We start from the raw sequence: 26,551 nt of genomic DNA, 5'->3' as shown, positions 1-26,551 counted from the left end.
AGAATATAAACGGTACTCATTAGCATCTAAATTAAATTCAGCATCTCAAAATATCGTCTATCTCTACCGAAACAGGAAGTTGTAAAAATCTATATCCACTTTCGACTACCATATTGATATTTTTCGAGTTAGGCAGCCGGCTTACTCAATTTACAACCTCAGTTCACTGTACAAAACAAAACACACATTTGGTTGGAAGTTAAAATATAAATAAATAAACAAATAATAAAAATAAACGTTGAATGTTTTAATATCATTTGGTGGACGGTGTAACAATATATTGTAGATCGCTTTAAGAGAAAAATGATATAATACAAATTATCAATAGTAATAATAAGCACTGTTGATTAGATTTATCTTTCTTGTTTCTTTCTCTGATTGCAATCTGAAATTGTAAATATAGAACAAAATAACGAGAATTATATGAATAAAATTAGGCAAAGCTGAAAGATTCTTATGAACGAAATAAACGTCCGCAATCCCGTTACGCTTGCGTCCGAATATTCGTCTCAGGTTCTAGTTATCAAATAATCTCAGTCCAACTTCTTCCCTCAAAGGAGGGGCGGATCCAGGGAAGAAGCAATCAGTGCAATTGCCCCTCCCCGCAGAATAGAATATTTTTTATTTTAAAAATAAAAAGTATCCGAATAATTTTTTTAAATAGTTTAATGGACCTAGGAATTGAAATACCTTAGGTTAATAAGTCTTAGAAAGTTATTTCTACAGAAAAGCTAGCTCTCCTTTTCTTTTCTTGCTTTTTTTTTGTTTGTTTGTTTGTTTGTTTGCAATATACACTTACCCTGATTTGATTTCGAATGACCGGCACCTCCTCCAAACATTCAGCCTGCATCCGCCCTTCCTCAGAGTTAGCGACCATTTTTCGTAACCTTACAAAACATCAGGCATCTTTATAGTTATATATTTTTTAAAATTTAATTTGCCAAGGGAAGAATACAACGCGACTCAAATTACCACCTCCAGCTCTTCATTGAAATTAGGGAATGAGTGGAATAGCGAAAAACATCGCGTTGGGTAGGTCCTCCCCACGCCTAAGTGTTGTATAAAAAAAAAAAAGAATAAAAAAGTGACTGAAATACATTAAAGCTAATAGTCTAATGAACGCTGCAGCGTTGTCACTGTGAATTCTTGTATAATGTCGAGTCAAATTAACAACTAATAGTAACCCTATAAAGCCCATGGGGAGTCAATTTTTCGTGTTTTTTGTTATTGTTCCTTTTGATGAAAGGTTCATTTTCGCTTTTTCCAACTGGAGTATACTACATTGTTTTTTATAAAAAAGAAAATAATAATAATAATAATTAATGTTGTGCGAGCCGGTTTAAACTACTATCTCTCTCTCTCCCTATCTATCGATGTGTATTGGTGAATAATATTGTTTGCGTAATTTATGTTATTGAGTGCCTGAATATGTCTAGCTGACTAATATAAATGGGTAACAATTATTTTTTCCCAGAATTTTATATTTATAACTACAAAGAATTTATAACTACAAATTTGTTGATTAGGAGCCAATATGGCTGCCATGGCAACAACGTCTACTACTGATATTAATACAGATAATTTGGTAAATAACGGAAAACAAACAGGATTGAATATGCAACCTAATAAAAAACGTGCTCTGGTATTCGATAGTACTCCTGGTTTAGTCTTAGAGAACTATTTAGTGGCTATTGCAGATAAAGTGCAAGGTATAAACATTGTTTATGCTTCTCGAATTTGTGGTGGCAGAGTTTGTATTTATTTATACAGTGAAGATCATGTTCAAATGCTTATTAGTGCAAGTGGATTTTCAATTCAAGGTATATTTGTGCCGGTTCGTCGATATATCTCGCCTGCAACGAAAGTTGTATTATCAAATGTTTTACCTGACATACCAAATGATTTATTACGGAATGTTTTGAGTAAGTATGGAAAAGTGGTAAGTACGATAAGGCATATACCTGTAAGATTTGCAACACGTTAGATCTTTTCGATGGGTTGTGTATGTGTTGTTTGATAACCCAAATATAGTACCAAACTCTTTTCCTTCAGAATATGATGATACTCATTTCAGTATATTTGTTTCTAAGGACGATGTGCAATGTCTAAAATGCCATTTGTACGGACATGTTGCACGAAATTGTTCCCTTGTACCAGAAAAGCCTTCAGTATCTAATGAGAATCAACATCAAGTTACGTTAGTTGATACTGTTAATTCTTCCCAACAGTCAAGAAAAATTCTGGAAGTTAATGACAACAAAAATAGAAGTTTCGCAACGCCAACGAAATCTCAGTCAGAGAATATACAATTAAGTGAACCTAATCCAATTGTTCTTCCGGTAAAAATAAAAGACAGAGTTCGACAAATGATCACAAATAGGCCTATTTCAGATAGAGAATTCCCTCCACTAACTCCAGTTGAGGATAACGAAGACATATTCACTGATAAACCTAATTCAAATAATTGCACTTCGAATTTAAATATTTATAACTCAAAATCTAAGAAGGAGCTCAACAGTCAGACTGATAGTCCAGATAACATGAATACGAATAATGGTGTAGTTAATCAAAATGGTGGTGATGTAAACGACGATACATTTAATGATTCAATGTCTGACGATGGCTTTATTCCGCCAGGACAACACGAGAAATCTATTTCAGAAGAAATCACGGATCAACAAAATGATATGTACATCACGGGTATAAAACGAAAGCAGATCAGTGATACTGTAAATAAAGTGTTATCAAAAAACAACCGGTATCAGTATGCGATAATGAAAATGATCAATTATCCACAATATCAGCAAGTTCTGACTCATCATTGCAAAAAGACGAAAAAAAATAGAGTTTAACCTAATGACAGAAATGCCTTTAAACCAAAGGCAATTTCAAGATTTTCTAACAAATGTTCATAGTTTTAAGAAGGCCATGCCTATTGCTAAAACTTTCACTAGTGACATTCCTGGTTTTATTGTACAGTTAGAACAGGTCAAATAATCTGGAGTGGAATATAATTTATGCAGGCGTCTTAGTAGAATTATTAAATCGCTACATAGTGATATGTGAAGTAATATGTCAGAGAATGTCCATCTTCTGTAAAATAATTTGCCTATTTCTTTTGATTTTAATTATGATTATTTTTTATCTTTAAATGTGAATAGTTTAGGAGATGAAAAACGACAAATTAGTTTGTATACACAAAAACATAGTGCGGATGTGCTGTTTCTTCAAGAGAGTAATGTAGATGAGGTACCTACATCAAAAACTCTGCATGATTATGCTTTTTATATAAATCCTGGCAAACATGCTTTTTCTGGAACTCTTATTGCAGTTCGCAAACAATTTTATATCCAGTTGAGTGAAGTATCTCATAACATTAGATTTGATGGACAGATACAAATATTATCGTGTATATACAATTCCCGTAGATGGCACTTTATTAATGTATATATACCTTGTAACAGTCCGGTAGCTATGAAAGTAATGAAGTCAATAGATGAATTTTTGTCTACAGTACCTTGTGTTGATCATATTATGGGTGGTGACAGGAATGTAACTTTGTACCCAGAGGACCGTAGTAATTCTGTGGAAAGAAATACAACACTGGCTAATGTACTACGTGATATTATACAACATAATAATTTGCAAGATGTATGGAAACATCTTTTTCCCAATAAATGTGGGTATACATATTTGGGAACGCAGTCTCACTCTCCAAGATCTCGTCTTGATCGTTATTATACGTCATATTCAGTTTTACCTTGGATTTTTCACAAAAATATTTCCGTCATTTTCAGATCATTCTAGAGTATTAATGTCTTTATCTGGATCAGAAACTCTAAATCGTCCTGTATATTGGCGTATGAATAATGATTTACTTCATAACCCTGTGTATCGTGAAATTGTTGTTAATTACATTAATTTTTATGTTTCTCAGTTAGTTTGTGTTTCGAATAAAATTGGATGTGGGAGTCTTTTATTAATGAAATTAGATGTATTTCTATTCAATTCTCAGTGTCTTGTAAGGATGATATAAACAGAATTAATATAAAAAAATTGAAGCCATTTGCAATGGTTTCCTATGCAAAGATAATGTGAATCATGAAGAAATAAATGCATTTCATGAGTGTAAAGCTATTCTGAAAAATAAGTATGCGGTGCTAGCAACAAGATTAATACTAAGAAAAGAACTTTTCAACACACTGATGCTAGTCGTATTTCTAACATAAGAGCTCCTCAGAACGATTGCAATAGAACTTCATATATTTCAAGACTTCGTGTAGGTGAGAATATAGTTCTGATTCAAAAGCGATTGGAAAACACATCCGGGATCATTTTCAAAGTCACTTTCAAGGCACTGACTGTCAGATATTAAATTGTTTAATAGAACTTTATCAGAATTGCCGAAGCTATGTGATGTAGAAAGGAATATTTGCGAAGAACCTATTACAGAAGATGAAATTAACGGCTGCAGCTTTCAAATGAACAAAAGGAAAACGCCATCTTGGGATGGTTTAACTGCAGAATTTTATATATGTTTTTGGTCTCAATTAAAACCATTATTTACAGAAGTAATTCGTAGTTGTCTAACGGAATATCGTCTTCCTCCATTCAAGACTATGGGAGCACTAGTTCTACCAAAAAAGGAAGATTTTTTAGAACTTAATAACTGGAGGCCAATCACATTGCTAAACACGTCATATAAAATTTTGTCTCGTGTATTAGTTAACCGGTTATGTCGAGTAATGCATTCTATTCTTCATGAAGATCAAACATATGGAGTATCCAACCGTTCAATGTATAATAATATTCATTTAATACGAGATGTTATTAGTTATTGCAATATAAAAGACCTCCCACTTGCGTTACTTAACATAGATCAATCATCTGCCTTCCACAGAGTAAATCATTCATATCTTTTTGAAGTTTTAAATGCTTTCGGGTTTGGCCCTGGTTTTATTTCATATATCAGATTATTGTACCAGAAGGCATCAACAGCAGTGCGTCATGGATCTGTATTGTTAGAGCCTCTTCATCTTTGTGGTGTACGTCAGTGATCCGCTGTCAGGTCCCCTTTTTGCTTTATCTATTGATCTACAGGTACTTGCTCGATCATTATCTCCTAACCCAGTTACAAATCAATGTCGTTGGACTAATGAAAGGATTCCGTGGACTGAAATATGCCGATTTCCCTCAGTTAGATATGATGCTCAAAATTCATGGAGATTTTTTCATGATAGGCTAATAACTCCTAAAAGATTGTATCAATGGAAGAAATTAGATAGTTCGAAGTGTCTTTTCTGTCCAAAGCTCGGTACAGGATTACATATAATTTATGAATGTGATGCTGTTCAGCCAGTTTGGAAATTTGTAAGCACTTTAATCTGTAAAGTTTTGGACTTAGGTGAAATACTACTAATAAACCTACTAATAAACTCATGGTAGCCTGTTTTAACTCTAAAAAGTCAACTGCTATTTCTCTCTCTAAGTTTTTGATTATTTTAGCACGTAGTACAACATACATTGTATATAGGTATCATTTATATTGCAGTTTCAATTGTCCTCTGGATTTTTTGAGTATCTATATTCGCCGTTTAAAGTATGCTATAAATAATGCTTATAAAGCTGAATCTCAAAATAATATTGTAGCCTTCGCAAATATATGGACATACAATGATATTCTTTGTATCTTCAACGAGCAAGAACTTGTGTATAAAATATCATATGCACTTATACGTTGAGTATAAATACGAAAATTTAAATTTGTAGAACAGTGTACAGTATTCTTTATAAAAAATTGATTATAGAATTACCTATATAATCTTATAGAATGGAAATAAAAAAATCTCTCTCTCTCTCTCTATCTGTCTCCATATATATATATATATATATATATATATATATATATATATATATATATATATATATATATATATATATATATATATTATATATATATATAACCGGTTGTTAAAATATGAGAACAACATCACTGCACACCTACATACATTTATACATAGATAAATGCCTTTTCTTCAAAATGGAATTCTGAAATGTTCTTGACATGGGTTCGTTTATTTCTAACGAGGAGTTCATATACTAAGTTTCATCTTCCTAATTTGACGGGCTCGTAAAATAAGATTTTCTATTTCAAGAATATAAATTTAAATAAATTCAATATCACAACATTCTTGAGGGAATGAGGTTGAAAATCGTTTCAATAGGTTCAGTGGTTATTGTGTGATGTTATCGGGCATAAAGTTTCATGAATTATATATAATAGTCTATATCATCATGTAGCTTGAGTTTACCCTTGTCATATAGTTGCTTGGGAATGAGGTAATTTCTTTTCTGAAACCATTTCATCTTCTGGTTGTTGTTTCGGGCTAGGCTTTTGTGTCCCTTCATAGGTCCCCAAAATGCCCTAGATGATTTTAGATAATGATGATGATTCTCTACAGATTGATGTTGGTTCTTTAGTGTTGACTTTACTGCACAATTTTTATCCAATAACTTTTATGGCGGAATCTCATAAGTAGGACGTCACCGATGTTCATAATAACTTACAAAATTTCACCGCCAGTTGTACGAAATTTCGTTTCCATAATCTATGAAGATAATTAGAAGTAAATAACTTAATTTGTCAGTGGCCATAGATTTTACTAATTATATCTGACACGCCTTGTCTTGGTATGCGATACTATTATATTATGACTGGTACTTATTTAAATGAAACTTTTGAATGAAATTTATATAATTTACGCAATTGTTGCCGAATGAAAGTTTGTCAGTGTATGATTTACACTTGCAAAGTTAAAATAATATCATTTAAAAAAAAGTCCGTAAACACAGATAAAAGTATAGATTTTTTGATCTCTTTTTAAACATTTTTTTCTGGGTGAACGTTTCACTCATGCTCACACATGAAATATACCTTCTAACGCCAATGCATAACTATTTACCAAAATTTAATTACATTTCAGATGACGGGCCGCCTCCCAACAGGAAGGGAATGGAAGAAAAACGAGTATGTATATTAAATTTATATTATCAACTTTCGGTTATATATATATTATTGTTTCAAATTATCACGTAGAAAGTAACTAAAACAATTACATAGTTGAATCCACAGTTACAGGTTGTCAAGTGTGTGTGTTCATTTCGAAATTAAATAATTCTAGATTTTGTATTACTTTCGTGTTTCATCTTAATCAGTAATTTTTCATAAACTATTATTGTAATATAATGAATTATATTGTATTTTCCATATGGCTCTTCCGATTATGAATGGATGTTTTGGGCCTTATGCAGTCGTTCTGACCAGTGGCGAAGCGTAATTCCACAAGTAGGGTAGGCCTGATAAACTAATAACACAAAATCATTTAATGTATCATAAAATGTTTAAAACTAGTCAGCATTCTATTTTCCTTATTGAGTTAAACCAAAAGAAACTACCAAATATATTTATTAAAAAAGAAAAACTTTCTAGCTGTATATCTAACACTGTTTAAATTTATGTGTATGTATACATAATAGTTTTCGTTTAATAAGAAACAATAAGCATCAATATATTTATATAAGCAAAAGGATTCGGAAAGTAGCCTATTATTATTATTATTATTATTATTATTATTATTATTATTATTATTATGATTCAACAAATATTTACATGGAGAAAAACACGCATTCCCATTCAGCTCCACTACAAATATTTTGATGTGCAGTTTGTATTTTCTTCTGTCTTGGATTTGCAGCGCGGGTGAGGGAATTTCCTCCTCACTTGCTGTTTTCATTTCCTGCGTATTTGAAAATGGAGGAAGATGAAAAGGAAATACATTCTTACTGTTAGCTGTCAAATTTCTTGGATAAGCGTTTGTTACTTGCATCTTCCACTTTAAAGTAAGTACAATACTGCATTTAATGAATGCATCACGTGATAATGACCACTAGAAATGTTAATGCTCAGAAGGAACTTCATTTACATCGATGCAAGGTATTTAACATTGTATTCTATACAGTTATATATTTAAGGGGGTGGCTTCCGGGCTTAAGCATTCACTTAAATTTTATCCCAACATTTTATTGTTTTATATATATTGCAGAATTTTCACATTTCCAGGAATAATGTTAGCAAAGTCCGTCCCGAAACAAGGAAATTCCTCTGAAACAAAATCGTAAATACCCCACTGATTCTATGAAATGGAAAACGGCTAAAATTTCACAGAAATATTATTTTATCCTATATGGTAATGTTTAGTAAATTTACACGTATATATGTTTAATGTATCAGACTTACTGTATACTTTACAAGCTGTTATGATCCAGGCCCCAATTTAAGGAAAACACAGCTACTCTGAATAACTCCTGAGAGTATATACCAAAATTAAACAAATTATCACTAATAGAAACGTAGAATTGTACATAGAAACTTCTTACTCTGTGTTAAGGAAATCACTTTATAACATATTAGCTTTGAAATATGCCTTCAGCGCTATAATTAAACTCCCAGAGGCGAGCCTTCGCATCTTCCCAACAACGCGTGCAATCTCCAGTGATAATAGCTTCGCTCCCTGAGCAAAATAACCCACAAACATGTCTAGCGAGATCGTGAGGCTTAGAAGAAAGGTTCTCCAAGTGTTTCCAACCTACTATTTTGTTACCGAAAAAAAAAGAATTGAAGAATTGACTTTATTTTATAGGAAACCAAATATAAAGAAAATATACGGTAGAAAACAGGGTAGGCCCGGCCTCAGAGCCTCATACTACGCTTCTCCATTAGTTCTGACGCGTAATTAGTGCCACACTAAAGAATTCGATTAACATATGTTTCCTACAGTAGTCAGGCCTTTAGTATGACGCTAATCATGTAAAGAAAACTGCATAATGCTTTTAGTGTCTAAATTTAGTTGCATGCCTATTGCTTGTAATTAATGTATACTATTTTTAAGTAAACGCGTCTTATATATATATATTTTTAAATATTGAAAACCGAAATTTCTTTACATAAGAATATAGAATTTTTAAATCTACTCTTTTAACAATTCATTTCTCAAAATGTACGTATAAAATGTTGTGGTTTCTGTTCTAATATAAGTGTACTTGTTAAGCTCAATATCGTAATATATGCTCTGTACAAAAGCAAGATATACTAAATATTCCCAAAAGTTAACATTTCTCAGTTGAACACGTTTGTATTACAATTTTTTAAATGAACATTCAAACCAGGAGTTTCCTGTAAAACATTGTAGTAAAATATTGAATGTCGTAATACAGTTTTAAATGCCTGTAAATGGTTACTCTTATATTCTTTATATTTTCTTCTGTAGTAAGATACAAGGTATGGCTAGAAAAAAAACGGATTGCAATGCATGATTCTATAGCACGATATCCTGCCTACTGAATGACAGACTGCCCTGAATGCAGGTCAATCAGTTTTGATGTGGCCTTTGTGCAAAGCGGAACGTATGTCTGTGCTCCGTCGGAAAAATGCTGAGTGTTAAAATGGAACAGCGTGCTAATGTGAAGTTTGTGTGCAAGCTGGGAAAATCCGCAACAGAAACGTACGATATGTTAAAATCAGTGCACGGAGATCATTGCTTATCACGCACACGTGTTCGAATTTTTAAAACGTTTTAAAGAGGGACGGGAAATGATCACAGACGACCCGCGTCCAGGACGACCTTGCACGTCGAGAACAGAAACGAACATTCAAATAATGAGTGATGTAATTCGGAAAGATCGTCGATTGAGCATAAGAGCTATTCCTGACATCACAGGAATAGACAAAGAAAGTGTTCGTCAAATTTTATATGAGAATTTGAACATGAGTAACGTGTGATCAAAACTGGTGCTAAGAAACCGGTTCATACGACCCTATCAGTTAAGACATTTTTGGCTAAACATAGCATTTCAGTGTTAGATACCCGCCATATTCGCCGAATCTTGCTACGGGTGACGTTTTTTTATTTTCCACTGTAAAGTCAGCCTTGAAAGAAGTCAGACTTTAGACGGTAGAAGCTGTGAAAAGAAAAGCGACGGATGTCATAAACGTGATTTCAAAAAAATTACTGGCAACACTGCCTCCAACAATGGAAGAATCGTATGAAAAGATGTAAGGATCGCGAATGGGAGTACTTCGAAGGTGATAGAGTTCCCATTGTGCAAAATGTCCAATAAAAGATTTATAGCATCAGTCCGTAGCCACACCTCGTATGTAAAAGCAGTGGACATTGAAACTGAAACACGTGTAGAAATAGCATGGGATGTTCGCGGACTCACAGAACCATCTGGTAATTTATATCCTACTAATGGACAATAATTGACGTCTACGGATCCATAGTAGTCACCCCAGTAAAAGAGATTCGTCACTGAACGTCAAATCGTATATGTAGAACGATATAATGGCTGACGTATCGGACTTCGAAAGAGAGCAGATCGTAGGAGCGCGTCTAGCAGGTGCATTTGTGTCCAAAACTTCAACACTGTAAAAAATGAAATGAAATGAAATGAAATCGTTAAGTTTTACGTCCCACGGTTATGCCGGTTAGGCTAAAGGAGACGGTGATGATGAGAGATGAGTGAAATGGTGGAATGAAGAAAGTGGGAGGAAACGGGATAACCCCGAGAAAACCCACGAGCACGGTGTTTGTCCACCACAAAGTTCACTTGGCGGGGGCTGGGATCGAACCCGGGACCCCAAGCACCAGAGGTGAACGCTCTACCACTGAGCCACCGCGTCCCCTTCAACACTGTAAAGTCTCACGAGTTACCGTATTCAGTATGATGTGTACATATGAACAGGAAGGACGAACCACACTCAGGAAGTTCAACTGCAGGGGAAAATGAAAATTGTCTGAAAGGGATGTTAGAATATTGTCTAAAACTGTTGCACGAAAACGGAAAACAACCACGTCGGCAGCCACCGCAAAAGTGAATACACACCTCATACACTAGAATCTGTGTGCACGAAAACACTCCATGGATATCTGCATAAGGCCAACTTTCATGGCAGGTTATTATACCGAAGCCTTTCATCAGTAGCATAAATGCCGCAAAGCGGATTGTGGTGCTAGAAGCATTATATCTGGAAAATCTGGACGTTGGATGACCTAAAACGCATCATATTCTTGGATGACTCGAGCTACACTGTTCTCCAAACAATAGGAAGAATATTCGTCCGGAGAACCCCCTCTGATACATGTACTCACAGTCAAACATGGAGGAGAATATGTCATGGTGTGAGGTGCAATGTTGTGTCAGACTTTGGGCCTACTAATTGTCCTAGAGGATCGTGTCACTGCCAAGGACTATAGGACCATTATGGAGGATAATTTTACCCTTATACGAGGATCATTCAATAAGTAAAAAGACAGTCTATATTTTTAACACTAATCAATTTTTTTTTGTTTCAGGGGTGTTAGCTGGCAACCTTGGGATATGCTCTGATCTGCTGTTTCGTAATTTTATGTCAACATAACTTCAAAAATATCAATTCATCATGGCAAGTCCTCTAGAAGATTGCACCTTAGTAGAACAGCGCTCAGTCATTAGGTTTTTAGTCGCAGAAGGTGTAAAACCAAGTGAATTTTTTTCTCGAATGTTGAGACAGTACGGTAACAGTTGTATGAACCGTGCGAATGTGTACAAGTGGGTTGATCGGTTTAAAAGTGGCCGAACAAGTGTAGGTGATGAACCCCGATGTGGACGTCCAGTGGAAGTTTCTGGTTCTTCGTTGGAATCGAGGATTGACGGACTTATTCGTGATAACAGAAGAATTACTGTTCAAATGATAGCTGAGGAAGTTCAAGTAAGTGTTGGAACTGTTCACAATGTCATTAGGAACATTTTAAAGTACAGAAAAACGTGTGCCAAATGGGTTCCCAGACAGCTTACTGACGCTCATAAATAATCAAGGCTTTCCATTTGTCAAGCCTTAACGCAACGAAGTTTGATTGAAGGAGACGCTTTTTTTGAAAGAATAGTAACTTGCGACGAGGCCTGGATCCATCACTACGGCCCTGAGACCAAAAGGCAGAGTATGGACTGGAAACACACTAGCTCTCCAGTTCGCAAAAAATTCAAGGTTCAACCTTCCGCTGGTAAAGTGCTGCTGATCATCTTTTGGGACTCACAGGGTCCAATCTAATGCGATTTCCTTGAAGATCAGCGAACTATCAATAGCCTATACTATTCTGAGATGCTAGAACACAAAGTTAAACCAGCTATCAGGAGCAAACGCCGTGGATTCTTGTCAAAAGGAGTCATTCTTCAGCACGATAACGCCCGCCCTCATACAGCCCAGCTGACCCGAGATAAGCTTCAAGAATTGTGTTGGGAGGTCTTACCTCATCCTGCCTACAGCACAGACCTCGCCCCATCTGATTTTTACCTGTTTGGACCACTCAAAGACGCCCTACGTTGAAAAAGATTTGCTAACAATGAGGAAGTTAAGGCAGCGGTGCAAAAGTGGCTTCGGGGTAAATCGAAATATTTCTTCGCCAAAGGGAATTAGGAAGCTGCAAGAAAGATGGGACAAATGCATAACTGTAAAGGGTGATTATATTGAAAAATAGCCTTAGTTTTGAAAGATTGAAATAAATCTTTATTGAGCTATAGCAATGTCTCTTTACTTATTGAATGCCCCTCGTAGTTCGAACACTCTTCCAGGACGGTGGTGCATAGTTCCAGGATGATAACATAATTGTCCCATTCACGCTGCTAAACTTGTCACAGAATAGTTCGATGAGCATGACAGTGAGGTTGAATATCTGCCATCGTTCTCTGAATCACCACATCTCAACAATATTGAGCATGTGTGGGGTTTGTTAGAGGATCGAGTGAGGAAACATTTCCCTCCACCTGGTGCAAGTGGTGAACTTGTTACTGTGCTTCAAGAGGAATGAATGAAAATTCTTCTCTAAACGGTGGAGGACCTCTATCAATTCTGCCCAAGTCGTATTGTTGCTGTACTGGTCTCCAAAGGCGCCCCAACATCTTATTAAATACAAATTACGGCTTTCTACAATATATTCCAGTTTCAGGTGCAATACCTGTACCTTATATTTTCCAGTATATCTGCAATTATTCAGTTTTAGTTTTTTATTCTTTTCTTTTCAACAAGAATATGTGAGAATGTCAAATTCGTCGTTTTATCCGAATGAGTACCAACATATTACTTTTTAGAATTGTTACTTTCTTCAGCTCTTATTAAGCTTTTCAAAAAGAATTATCCTATCTCTTGCCAGCAACAGTAAGAGAAGTATCATCAGTAAATGTGTTCGTTAATGTATTTCTTGATTACATAAATTTCTGAGAATGTATTAAATATAGGACTAAATTTAGCAATGTTGCATGTGGAACGCCTTATTTTAAGGTTCTAAATTCAGTTCATCTTTGAAAATACTTAAAGAAATCAAACTCAACTGGAGAGACTGACGACTCATTGGAAACTTGTACATAGGACAACGAGTAAATTTGCGCTTGAATGAAGGAGACACCAATAGTGTGGAGATTGGAAGAGGAGTCCGATAAGGATGTAGTTTGTCGCCCCCAATTATTCAACATTTACAGTGAATGTTTAATGATGGAAGCATTAATGGGAATTGGAGATTTCAAGATTGGAGGGCAGATAATTAACAAGATCAGGTATGCAGATGATACGGTTATTATAGCTAGAACCGAAGAACTATAAAAGAAGATTGACAAAATAGTTGACACTGGAAAACTGTATGGAATGGAAATCAACATTGAAAAGTCGAAAGTCATGAGAACATCCCGAGGAAACACGCCCTTGTGTGTCAGAGTAGAACAAAGAAAACTTGAAGAGGTTGCTAATTTCAAGTATCTGGGAAGTATTTTGACAAGAGGCGATTACTGTACCAAAGAGGTCAGGTCAAGAATGCCATAGCCAAAGAAGTATTCAACAAGAAAAGGTCATTCACAAGTAGCAGGCCCAAGGTTAGACTTAGGAAGAAGTTGGTCAAATGCTGTATATGGAGCATTGAACTGTATGGTTCAGAGATTTGGACATTACGGAAGTTGGAGAAGAAGTATTTAGAAAGCTTCGAAATGTGGTATTGGAGGAAGATGGAAAAGATAAAACGGACAGAGAGAGAGCAACAAACGAAGATGTTTTAAAATGAATAGGAGAGAAGAGGACACTTCTAGCCAGCATCCTCCGTAGAAAGGCCAATTGGATTGGACATATTTTGCGAAAAAATTGTCTTCTTCGTACCGCCATAGAAGGAAAAATAGAAAGAAACTGAGGAATAGGAAAAAGAGCGCAACTGATTGATAATTTGAGACAGAGAAGAAAATATTGGGAGTCAAAAGAGGAAGCTGTGGATCGAAAAACGACCAAGAAACATTTCCAGGCCTAATTATATTTTTTTTAAATCCTCTTTAGTCCCAGGACCTGCCGTAAGGCAGATACTTAATAATAAATTCAGGTTTACCTTACGCTTTCTTTTTCTTAAATAAATAGCTCTTAAACCAAAATAACCAAATTACTTGTATTCCTTATCCCTCAATTTTGTATAGTAGAGTTTTATCCAGGCCCGTATTTAGGCAAGTGCTATTCTGTGCTCGAGCATAGGGCTGCAAAATTTAGGGGGCGGCAAAATTTTGAAATTCCTTCTAAGATTCACAATAAAGTAATACAGTGAAACCTCCCTTAACGGACACCTCTCAATAACGGATTCCTCTATAATACGGAGAGATTTTTTTTTTGTCCCGGCAAAAATATATGTTCTCTTACGGAACAAAACCCTCCCTTTTACGGACACTCTCAGGAAAGGACGCGGAAAATCCTTTCTTCCCTCAAACATTTCAATAACCTTTTCATAACGGTCAGGAATTATTCTCTGTTCTATGATATATTACAGTAGACAGAAAAGTCTTTTCTCCACAAGTGTATCTATCAGTAGCGGTTCGTGGTCTGTAGAAGCACCGGTTGCAATGTTGCAATATCAAAGGCATGTAGTTACTCGCAAGTGTTCCCCTCCCCCAGTATTCTTGAGTCTTATCCAAAAAAAAAAATATTCAGGAAATATGAAAGGAAAGTTCTTTTAAGCTCCATTTGTATATTTATTGATTAATTGATTTAATATATAAGTTATTTCCTTTTTTTAAACAACCACTATCAAAAGAAATAATAAACACTTCTGACCAGAGTATATACACTTGTTTATTAAAAACTAAATTCCAGTGTAACAGTTTCCACAACGTAACGTTGTCTTCATCAGACACCAACAGCAGTTGGTGTCTGATGAAGACAACGTTACGTTGTTGAAACTGTTACACTGGAATTTAGTTTTTAATAAACAAGTGTATATACTCTGGTCAGAAGTGTTTATTATTTCTTTAGTGAGCTCCAGAGTCGTGATGGATAGAACCACTATCAGTGTACGTTTATACACTATTTATATACAAACCTTCTACGTTCATGTTATTGAACAAGAGATAAATCGAATATATAGCATGTGCTGTAAGCCATGAATCCAAAAAGAAGGAAACAGCAAGAAAATTGCATATATTCATTCACGCAGTTAAACCAAATTATTTAATTAAGTAAACTGTGCTTCATTTTAAAATGAAAGGTCTTTCTTCGTTCTTTCCGAGCTTCAAATTTTTCTATGACTTCATTGAAATCTGAAATGCTGCTCGCCAAGATTTTCTGAATAGAAAGCATCGCTACTGCAAATATTTTCCGCTTTATTTTCTTTAGGGTACAGAAACACCTCTCTCCTCAGACAATATGCATTTTGTTAGCATTTCTTTTTATGAATATAAGGAACAAAAAGTTCATTTTCAGTAACTACGTATTTTTGTCTGCTGTTCTACTATAAAGAAGCATGAAATATATGATTTTTTCCTTCGAAATTAAAATAATAATAATAATAATAATAATAATAATAATAATAATAATAATAGTAGTAGTAGTAGTAGTAGTTTAACATTCCAGCAATTTAGGCTAAAGAAGACAGATGAGTATTGAAAGTGTGCAACGTGGGATGGAGGCATAGAGGTCGTGAATGGTAGCCAGTGGAATTTTACACCATACCACGTGTAGGGCATCGGCCAGTTTATGCTCTCCGCCAGAAATCGAACACGGGATAATGTACACCAACGACACAGAGCTAAGACATTTTCTTCTTTGAGACCCGATCGTCCCCCTCCAAAATAGATTTTTTTATTTTAAAAATAAAATCTATCCCAAGAATTTTTACCTTTGTATTATAAAGGTAAAACAAAATCTATTGACTTCGAACGACCCCTAAACATTCAGCCTGTATCCGCCCCTGCTACCACCAGACGCATATTTGTTCTTTGCGAGTTTCTGTTTGGTGAATAACTTCTTTCTTCCAAGCGTCTATATCTCAATCTATCAGTTGAGTCAAGCGCTGCCAAGCGGAGGAATTCGTAACTACTACAGAAGCTGACTATATACCAGTTGAGAACGAAGTAGCAACTGGAAGAGCGTAATACGGGAGAATAGCAGCCATGCAAGAATAAATCTACTTCCTCGTGTTAAGAGATAGGAGGTCGCTGCTATATGCTCAATGTTACTGCTTCCAGTGGCAACGCTCCCTGCAACTGGATTTTAAATCACTCTTTCTTTCGTTTTTTTAAATTTATTTTTTAGAAATGCATCAATAGCCTACTGTTTTGCGCTCAAGAGCAAAGGTTTATTTATTTATTTATTGCTGATACACTACTTTAATACTTAAAAATATCTTTAGTATTAAAAAAATATCCGGTTGCACAACCTTGCAACACATAGTACCAGCTGCCGCTGGTATCTATCATGAGTATCTGGTGAACTATCAAACAGTTCAAGCTGAACTTGAATTTTTTTCTGCTCACAATAAACTGCTTTCTGGTGGAAATCCTAGAAAATCTTCAATAAATAATAACACTCATGCAGGGTCAGTCGTATTGCCAAGAATTCTATGCAAAAGATTTTTACTTCCCAACAAATTTGGTCCTTTTTCCTCTGGGCCTTGCATCTTTCCTGACAATTCCATAGATTTTTCCCAAGAAAATCATAGTTGGTGAGTTTGTTGTCCACATTTTTAGGATTTAATAGTAATATTGCATGCTGTTATTAAGCTATTTTTACTTTTATTATAGGTGGTATGTGAATTAATTGATTTTTTTACAGTGATAACATGTACTTAAGAAAATTACCATACACACACATTTTGCGGTTTATGAATATATTAACACATCCTCCAGCAATAATATTACTTAACAGAAATGAATTTCTCCTTCATCCCTCTCAGTAATTCAAATACGTACTAAATAGAGTATTTTCATATTGAATTTTACGTATTTACGCTCATACATAATGTATTTACTATATATTACTACATACAATTACCATTGTGAGATATTAAATTTCTGTAACCTCCCTGTAACGGACGCCTCTCAGTAATGGACAAAAATTTATGTCCCATTGGTGTCCGTTATTGAGAGGTTTCACTGTATTTAAAACTAGCAACCCGTAGAGTTCTGTGCAATCACGAGAAAATAAAATTAATATATTTAATTCGCTCTAATTACAGTAGTTACCGGTACTAATTAGCTACCTTATTTGATTATTTTTAAAAAGTCATCCTCTCCCGCCCCAACCCACGGGATGAGAATAAACTTGAACATCATGAAAATTGATACCGTTAAACTCAGCGATCTCGAAAAGTATTAATTCAACTCTAATATATGTCGTTTTCGATTACTTTTAAAATCTTGCCCCCTCCTTGTGGTGTGGAATATGACCTTGAAGTTGAATTGGATTAAAACTGTCACTATTCACTTCAGCGACCCCAAAAACTATGAATTCAACTCTAATATTGGTCGTTTTCAGGAGGGCGGCAAATTATTTAAAGCACAGGGGCGCACAATATATAAATGCGGGCCTAGTTTTATCTGATATATTTTTAAACGTTTTAGCTGATTCTAAGATTTTGAAATTACATTTATGTTATAACCATTGATTTTTACTAATTATGTTATTCTATTTGCTATACTAAATAATACCAATACTGAATTATGTTATTCTATTTGCTTACCTTTTGTATTTTTGCCACTTCGGAAAAACTGTGTATGTCAAACTTTTCCCCCTATCCATGTTTTAGTTTGAGAATCTTATCGACTTTCATCGGTTACATTCCAAAGTTACTTGGACATTTAAATATAATTGTTTTACTCTATAATAAAAAGACGTAATTAAACGGATACATAATTCAAATAATTTACCTAGTTTCCAGTACCTCCGCTATTTATTAACAATAATTGTCAAACTTTTGGAATTTGATCAATCCTACGCTTTTATATTACTATTTATTTTCAGAAGGCACCGGAAGTATTATTCCATTACACTTCGTATGAGAACGCAGGTCATATAATCAAAAGCAAAATGATCCTTATGAGTCCTGAAGGTGACTGTGGGCCAGGCGTCTATATGACGAAGCTTCACCCAGGAAACACCGACAGCATTTTGATACATAACAACTGGGGGGCAGTGCAGAAGTTTTATGATGAAGCTAAGGAGAAAACTGCGTGTTATTTTGAATTCAAAAGGAAAGATCTCCCAGAAGTGTACTTCTGTAGAATTATCAAAGAACCACACAGAGACATATGGTTCGTAAAAGAAAATATTGATCTACGAAGAACTCCCTGCAGATTTCATATTCGAAAGGTATGTTTTGGTGATAAGTGTTCTACAGTGTTTTTCAACTACGTTATCTTGTTTATTGAATGATTTTTGTCGTATATTTGAACATAACTATGTTTTTAAATTATAATACTAACCCTTGTTTACCCTATTCAAAGTTTTCGTATCGATTGTGAGCAACGGCTTACTCTGTGTCGTCAGCAAATATTACAGTAATATCTCGATTAGTTTCTGGACACTGCCATTTTTAGCAACTGTTTGGTATCTTTTGGTCAAAAAGCAGGAGAGAGTGAACATATGCCATCTTTCTCTGGCCACATTTCATGTCTAGCAAATGTGTGTACCCTGAAGAATACCAGTGTTAAGTTTTCTAGTCTTAATAAGATTCGATTAAATTCTCAATTAGGCTTACCAAGCCAGAGGATTTACTGATAAGTAGTATGAGAAAATAACACTTTCTTTCTAAATAAGTGCCCAATATTGGTGTGGCTCGGAAACAAATGTTTCCGAAATAGCGTTCTTCAAATTATATCCATTCAAATTCTTGATTTTAAGTAAATACATAGTTAGCTTACCTTTAATCAAACTACTGAAAATCGTGCAGTTTACTCAAGGTTGAAAATAAAATCTGATTTTCGCAAAAACGGCTCCAATAATTTTGTTTATATGTCGTAAATCAACATTCCATTTAACAGCACTATACTAAAGTATAAGGTATTTGCCTAGAAAAAAATAGAAGTACTTTACTCATCGCGTAAATAATCTTATCGAATGATTTTCTCAAAAAAAAAAGAAACTGTGGTGTTCATGTTTAATAAATAATAGTTTCATTTATAACCTGGCATCTCCTGAAAAAACACAAATGATCGTGAGAACACGTGTTTTTTGAATTGCAAAGCGTAACTAGGCAATTGTTTTGAGACGTAGTATATATAGGTTTAAAGGGTAGCTGAATACGAATCTGACATCAAATGTTTAAAAAACAAAATGAAGGATGCAACATGGGGGACACAAGTTAAAAAAACAACTATGGAGTCTGAAATTGGGTATAAAAAGATATCCAATTTTGCTATGTATGAATCGGATACTAAAAGTGTATAATTGTGGATCCAAGATGAGGGACAAAAAGTAAAAACATCGTTATGGAAGTGAAAGCGGGTAGGTAGATGTTTTTCTGATCGCGGAGTACGAATTCAATATTAAAAGTGAAAAAAAATATATGTACAAAACGGACATATGTGATTATTGCACATGTCGTAGCAAAATATGTATAGTACAAAACAGGTGATGTTTTACAATAAACAGGGAGCGTGTTTTGCTATTCAATCATGCCAGAATTGAGACACGGAATGCAGGGAGGGTGTTGTAGCACACATGAAAGTTTTGTGATACGAACAGATTGCAGTCATAAACAATAATTATTTTACTCTCAACTCCTTCCCTGCCCCCGAAGAGATACGCGGGGATTGGCATGTTATATATTGTTGGAGAGTTCGCACCGAGTACACTTTACATCTGTAACATCTCGCTTGGATGGCGCCTGTAGGCGAATATTTGAAAATACCGTTGAAAATCCGAACAATAACAGTAAAAAGTGTGTGTTGCAGTGGGAAACATCGTTATGCTTCCACAATTTTCTGTCCGGTATCACATATCGTGTACGTTTGTGAACCATATGTATAACAAATGTCCACTGTCTTGAGTAGGGATGGTACCGACAACGAGATGTGCTTTTCCAAAGAGAGACGAGACCGCGGATTCAGGCTCATCTCCATACTATCCTAACTCATGAGGGTTTTCCGCAAACTCATTCGCCCAACCCGCATGGGTGTGAAGGTGAGTTATAGTCAAATAAATTCCGTGGCGATGCGTGAAAATGGAAGTGGATTGCGTCTTTCTGAGCGTGAGGATAAAGAGGATGGGTCCAAGTGTTTGTTGTGAGGGCTAGCGGATTGAGGGCCAAATGGTTTACGTGCAGGGGCGGATTGAGGGCCAAATGGTTTACGTGCAGGGATGAATTCAGGGGGTAGCCTGGGGTGATCTCCCCCGATGAAAATTCATTTTCCCCTCCCCGGAGAAACTCGCAAAATTTCAGTCACAAAATGTAGAAATTACTTCACCCAATTATTTGCTTTTCTTTCCGTGCACGAGCAGACGAAATCCGATCTCTCAATATAGATATAAACGACGCAGACCCATTCTATATAAATATTAAACATGTAACATCGAAGATAGAATACCAAATAGTCAATAAAACCTGTATTTCTTAACGCTAAGACCGAGTTTAGCAGAACATGAAATTGTTAACTGTTAAAGAAAGGTTTGAATTTTAGTAGGTACTATATCTCGCCCTATATTATATATTAGTAGGTAGCACTAGCACAGATTGAGATAGGAAAGGAAAGATAGGGAAGATCTTTCGATCATTCCATATGATCTCTGATGTCAGCAGACTTCAGTTCTTGAAAATGTACAGTTCTTGCATTATTTGAAATAGAGTGCCGAAATCCCATTTCTCGCATCGGAAGTAACAGACGTAAATGTGTTTTACGATTGTTAAAGTAAACACGCCTTTCTTTAACTGAAAATAAGTCAGTTAAAGGCTGAGATTCAGAGGGCGTCATTTAGAGGGATCAGGGAGGAACAGTTATTCCTCCTGGGTTGGAGATTTATATAGAATTTATCAATATAATAGTAGTATATAAGTGAAACATTGCTATTGAAGGTGACGAAGATCCTGTTGTGCCGTGCTATGGGGGAGGGGCAAGCGGGGCGAAGGCCCCAGGCGCCGAAGTAAGGAGCTCAAAATTCGGGAAGGAAATAGAAAAGAAAAGAAGGAAAGAAAAAAGAGAGAAATGAAACATGTGCACATGTAGGCATGTGCACATATATAAAATGAAAGGAAAAAAGTAATAAAAATGATCAAAATAAAAAAAAAAAAGCAGGGTTTACTTTTTAAAATTTTCTCACCTTTCGCGGCTTGTCTGTAGACTTCACTCATATGTACGGGAGTGCAGTCGTATACTCCCACCTCAAGCGCTGATTTTCCACAACACGGCACTAATCCTACTAAAGATTTCGTAAATTAACGATGTGTATGCAGTGAAGAAACCAAGGCTAATATGCTTGATTTAGAATCAGAAGTGTGAGAATGAATGGTAACTTTTTGTGAAGATATTTGTATGTATGTTTGTTTTATTACAAAAAATATTTAAGTTAATTTAAATCTTTTTAAAAACTTCTACATTAGTAGCAAACAGTAACTACTGAATATAGGAAATAATAACAAAAATAGCTACTGTAAATAGCAGTTAAAGTTTAGTCTAAAATATTTTTGCCGGTCATTTTTTAACGTTTTAGATAAAATTAAACTTTAATCTCATATTGAATATTTATCAACAATTAGTCTCAATATTAGGTAAGATATGCATGTGAATGGAATTGTTAAATATGCTACTTTCTTGCAAAAATACAGAAAAACAACCATCCCCCCGAGGAGTTCACATTCCCTCCTGGGTAAGAATGTCTGAATTCAACACTGTTTACGTGAAGGTGAGCGTGAGGGCTATGTAATTTTCGTGAGAGAGAAGGCCAAGCGGTCTTTATAGGGCTGAAGGTGAGGCTCAAGTGCTTCCTGAAGGTTAGACTTTTGCGTAAGAGTGAGGGTGTCCTCGTGAGGAATGACACCTCTCCTAGCTGCTGTAATTTTGAAAGAGGAAAGGAAAAGCAATGGAACGTTTTTTGTAAACAAAAACAAATCACTTTTGTAGATTTGCACTCCCTTCAGGTAAAATTAATATGTTTGACAGAGGTTCAGTAACCTTTTATTTTGTGTTCGAGAAACGTACACTGCTGTTACTATCAATTGGTATGGTGTGTAGAGAACATCACATTGGGTAGAATTGCATACATACAATATGAATGCTTTGCAGGGCCGAGGCTAGCCGTTTTGCCGCTCTGGGCGGTACTTTCACATGCTGCCACTTTAATCCGTAAAACTTATTTTGAAAGAAGACGTTCAAGCGTCACGAAAAAGTAAGATGCCCCATTTAAAAACATGTATAAAATGGAAAAGAAAAAAAGTTGAACTCCCTCTCTCGAATGCTTACGTAATATTTAAATGATTCCATTCATAACAATCAGGGTTGAAAAAAAAATGTTTTTTTTTAAAAAAAAAGAACGTTTTTTATGTTTAAAACATGTTTTTTTGTTTAAAACGTTTTAAACGTTTAAAACAAAGTGCTTTGTTTTAAACAAAAAAACATGTTTAAAATGTTTATTTTGTTTAAAACAATAATCTAAATACGCATATATATTACATTTTTACACTCTTAGATATTGCTTGCCATCTATATTCAACCGCTAGATCAAATTTCGGGAACTTCCCTAATCTGGACCGCCCAAATGTTCAATTCCGGAGAAAGAAATCGGGATTTTCCCGATCTCCGTTCACGGAATATGTAGTTTAGTTTCTTTTTGTTACGTTCTACTGGTCGTCTGCATTCTTAATCTTTAAACGCCCATTGATGCAACTGCTGTGTCAGGGCTTTAAACCTCAATGGCTCAGTCTTAAACCTCAAATTAAGGCTGGAAGATGGTTTTGGTACCAATTTATTCCTGAAAGATGCAGCTTTGCTAGTGTGCATTTTATGTATATGGGAGAAGGGTAAATATCGTGTGTTTTTTTTTTTAACAGTATTTTTGGGGGGCCATTCCCCCTCTTGGGGGATAGATTCATAAAAATTGTTACGTGAAGCAATGAAGTAGGCCACTACATGGTAATATCATGTATTTGTACTTCTTGCTTATATGGGGGAGAAGAGAGGGGATAAAGTTAGCCAATTTTTGGAGTTTAAGTTTTTTGACATAAATTACATTTATTTTTACAACAAACATCAATAGCTCAGCCTCTAATTAAGCTAGAAATATGATTTGGTACCAAAGTATTTTTGAGGGATGAAGCTTTCCGTCAGTTTCATTTTATGTATATAGGGGTACGTATGTACGGCCGAGAAAGGGAGGATGAAGTTCTTTTTTAACTTTTGATCAAATTTTTTTCATCAGGTTTTGGCGGGTACCCCTCTTTGTGGTACATCCATAAAAATTGGCATGTGAAGCAATGAGGTAGTCCCCTACATCAGTGGTACCCACCCCCCTCATGTCCATGACGCACCCCCCTCAATTGTCTATCCGTAGGTGTTCTTCCATGAAAAAAAATCTTTGCGATTAATTTTTACACCTCCTCAAACATATTTATATAGATTTTTAACCCGCCCCAAATATTTCAATGACGCAGTTTGCGTCATAGCCCCCCTTTTTGGGCACCCCTGCCCTACATGATAGTAACCTGTATGTGTACTTATTGTTTATAGAGGAAGAGGAGGTCAAATTTGGTTAATTTACATTTATTTTCGGGACAGTCCCATATGACACAAGATACATATTTCACTGAAGTGGTCTAGAAGCATAATTCTTGTTCGTATACATGATGTGTGCAGCAAAAATGATTTGCATATGGACGTGGTACTAGTGGGGGAGGGGAGAGAATGTCTAATTCAATGAATGTTTTCTGCGCATATATATTTATATATATATATTTTTAAATATTTCCTACATAAAACGAATTCATTACGCAATGGCAGCAATGGCTACCATTTCTTACATTATTTTCACAAGTATGTGGCCTACACATTAATCATTTTGTTAGCGTAGGGTGGCTGCAAGGATTGCCAGGGCCCCGCAAAGTCAATATTTTCATATTTTTAATGATTTTCTTTATGTCTGTTCGTTTTCTACGAATACGGCGGGAAATTCACGAATGTTACCTCATTGGAATTTGTGGTCTATAAGCTTTCCAATGGTGTATAATTCATGAATCTGTGATAATTAGGGAGGTCACTAGAGCCCCGAACGTGAGAGTCTACCAGTTTGTTAAAATCCCTGGCGGGCGTCTAGAGTTAATTGTGTTGTTATGCCGTAGACATTAATTATTATTAGCTACTCATGTTGCAGATAAAGATGTATCTTGAAAACTGTTTAGTTAAAATGTCATTTGCTTCTTGTAGGCTAGTCACTGCTCTTTTCTATGAGTTGTATTGTATTTGTTAGAGCATTTCTTCTAACTTATGATGTGAGAAGTCTTCATTATTATGGAAATGATAATGATCAAAAAATGCCCAAGTTTTGAATTTGTGAATTTGAAACTTAGAATAGTGTATAGTGTGTTTAACCTCCGTTATTCTTGGAAATTAAGAAATGTTGAAATACTTCATTTCAGGGTTCGCTGGTTTAAACCAAGGTTTAAACCAGCTGCTTTTTTCAAAAAAAACAACTGGTTTAAACCAAAAAACGAAATGTGTTCGTAAAAGTGTAAGTGTTTGTAAAATCTTGATGAACACACGTTTGTGGGTTATCACGTTTCACTCCCATATATTATTCGTATTATATTCAGACCTAAATTCCCCATTCATTACTCAAAAAGATTATACTACAAAAGCAACTTTTTTTTATAAGTTTATAAATGTTTGTTTTGTGATTCTTTTGTAGTTGTTATTATTGCTATGTAATTGCAATCAAAGAAAAATTCTAAATATTTTTTCGTTTCAGTATTTACTATTGATAAAATACATAGAAATACCGTACTTTGTATGTGTGTGGGGGGGGGGGGGGTATACAGACCCCATGAGAGACATTTAGTGAAATGAGAAGTATCTTTGGTATCTATTTATGTATAAATGAGTCTGAGCCAAAGTGAACTCAAGTAATTCGTATCTTTATTCACTTTTCTTACTGATATGCAAATTAAGTCGTTGTATTTCTTTAATTTGGACCAATAAAAGTCGTTGTTAACTAACTTGAACTAAATTAGATCTTCTGTACTCCGTAGTACTTTGAAATTGTCCATATGTAATTCTGTATGGTTTCACTTGTGCAACTGTTTATCCGATTGTCCTGAAATGACTCTTGACAGTTATATTAACCCTTAACTAGTCGCGTGAAAAAAACTTACTTAATTAGTCGCGTGCGGAATTTTGTTCCGCATAATAACTACATAATAAAACTCGTGTAATATTTGTTTTTTTAAAATTTTTTATTTAATTTTAGGTTAAAATATTTGTTTTAATAGTCGTCTTAAGTTATTTTATGCTATTGACTAATTATCCTCCTCCTGCAAGATACAGAAGGCCCAGCTAGGCCTTTACTTCTGTTATATTAGTATTTTGAGCATCTCTTTCTCTGCTATAAGCGTCCCTATGTGTTTCAATCCACTGGTTTGTATATTCAACGATTCTCTCCAGCATAGACGTACTAAAGAACAAACTCCAACATTCGCTCGGCGTTTTCGCTTCTTTAGCATGTCCTTTGACTCCTGGTAAATGGGTCAAAATATTCTGACTTTATCTTCGTATAAATTGCCGCGGAGCATGTGCGTACCATTTAGTGACATTGTCCTTTCCTAGAAGATATGGTCCCCGTGCAGTAGTATTTGAGAGTGATTCCACATGATCTGCTTGTGGCAACACTTCACCTTCATCTGCTGATTCTTCAATGGCAGAGGTATGGTCGCTTTCTTCAATGATATCTTCTTCATCACCATCTTCCATATTCGGAACATCTAAATTGTCGTCTTCAGCCAGAACTTCCAGCAACATGTTTCTAATTCTGTCCACATCACGTTCATGATGATCCATTTTGAAAGAAAAGACTGACTCTCTTCTCTATGTATTTATTTTCAGAGCGCACAATGCACATATAAACCGCTTATAACTTCAGTTGCTTACAAATGAACTGTACCTGAAAATATATTTTTGTAAAATAAATTTTAAAAAATTGTGGTGGTGGCGTTTGCTTGTGATATGTTTCGTAGTCACCGAATCG

General features: G+C 35.1%; 1 protein-coding gene across 3 annotated transcripts in view; it reads left to right on the top strand.

Moving 5' to 3' along the window:
• The window catches only part of LOC145683712 (uncharacterized), a 194,763-nt gene that overhangs the window by 152,813 nt on the left and 15,399 nt on the right, over positions 1-26,551 (top strand). For all 3 annotated transcript variants that reach the window (XR_014131164.1, XM_081755164.1, XM_081755165.1), the window contains 2 exons: positions 6,984-7,027; positions 18,350-18,697. Coding sequence is in view for 2 of the 3 variants with exons in the window: in XM_081755164.1 (XP_081611290.1) it covers positions 6,984-7,027; positions 18,350-18,697 (392 nt within the window). In the remaining variant the exon portion in view is untranslated. The remainder of the gene's footprint in view (positions 1-6,983; positions 7,028-18,349; positions 18,698-26,551) is intronic.

This window comes from Thermobia domestica, chromosome 4 (assembly GCF_964235325.1).
Source record: "Thermobia domestica chromosome 4, izTheDome1.hap1.1, whole genome shotgun sequence".
NCBI lineage: Eukaryota > Metazoa > Arthropoda > Insecta > Zygentoma > Lepismatidae > Thermobia > Thermobia domestica.
The sequence above is the reverse complement of the archived record's forward strand: the minus strand, read 5'-3'. Positions and strand labels throughout refer to the sequence as shown.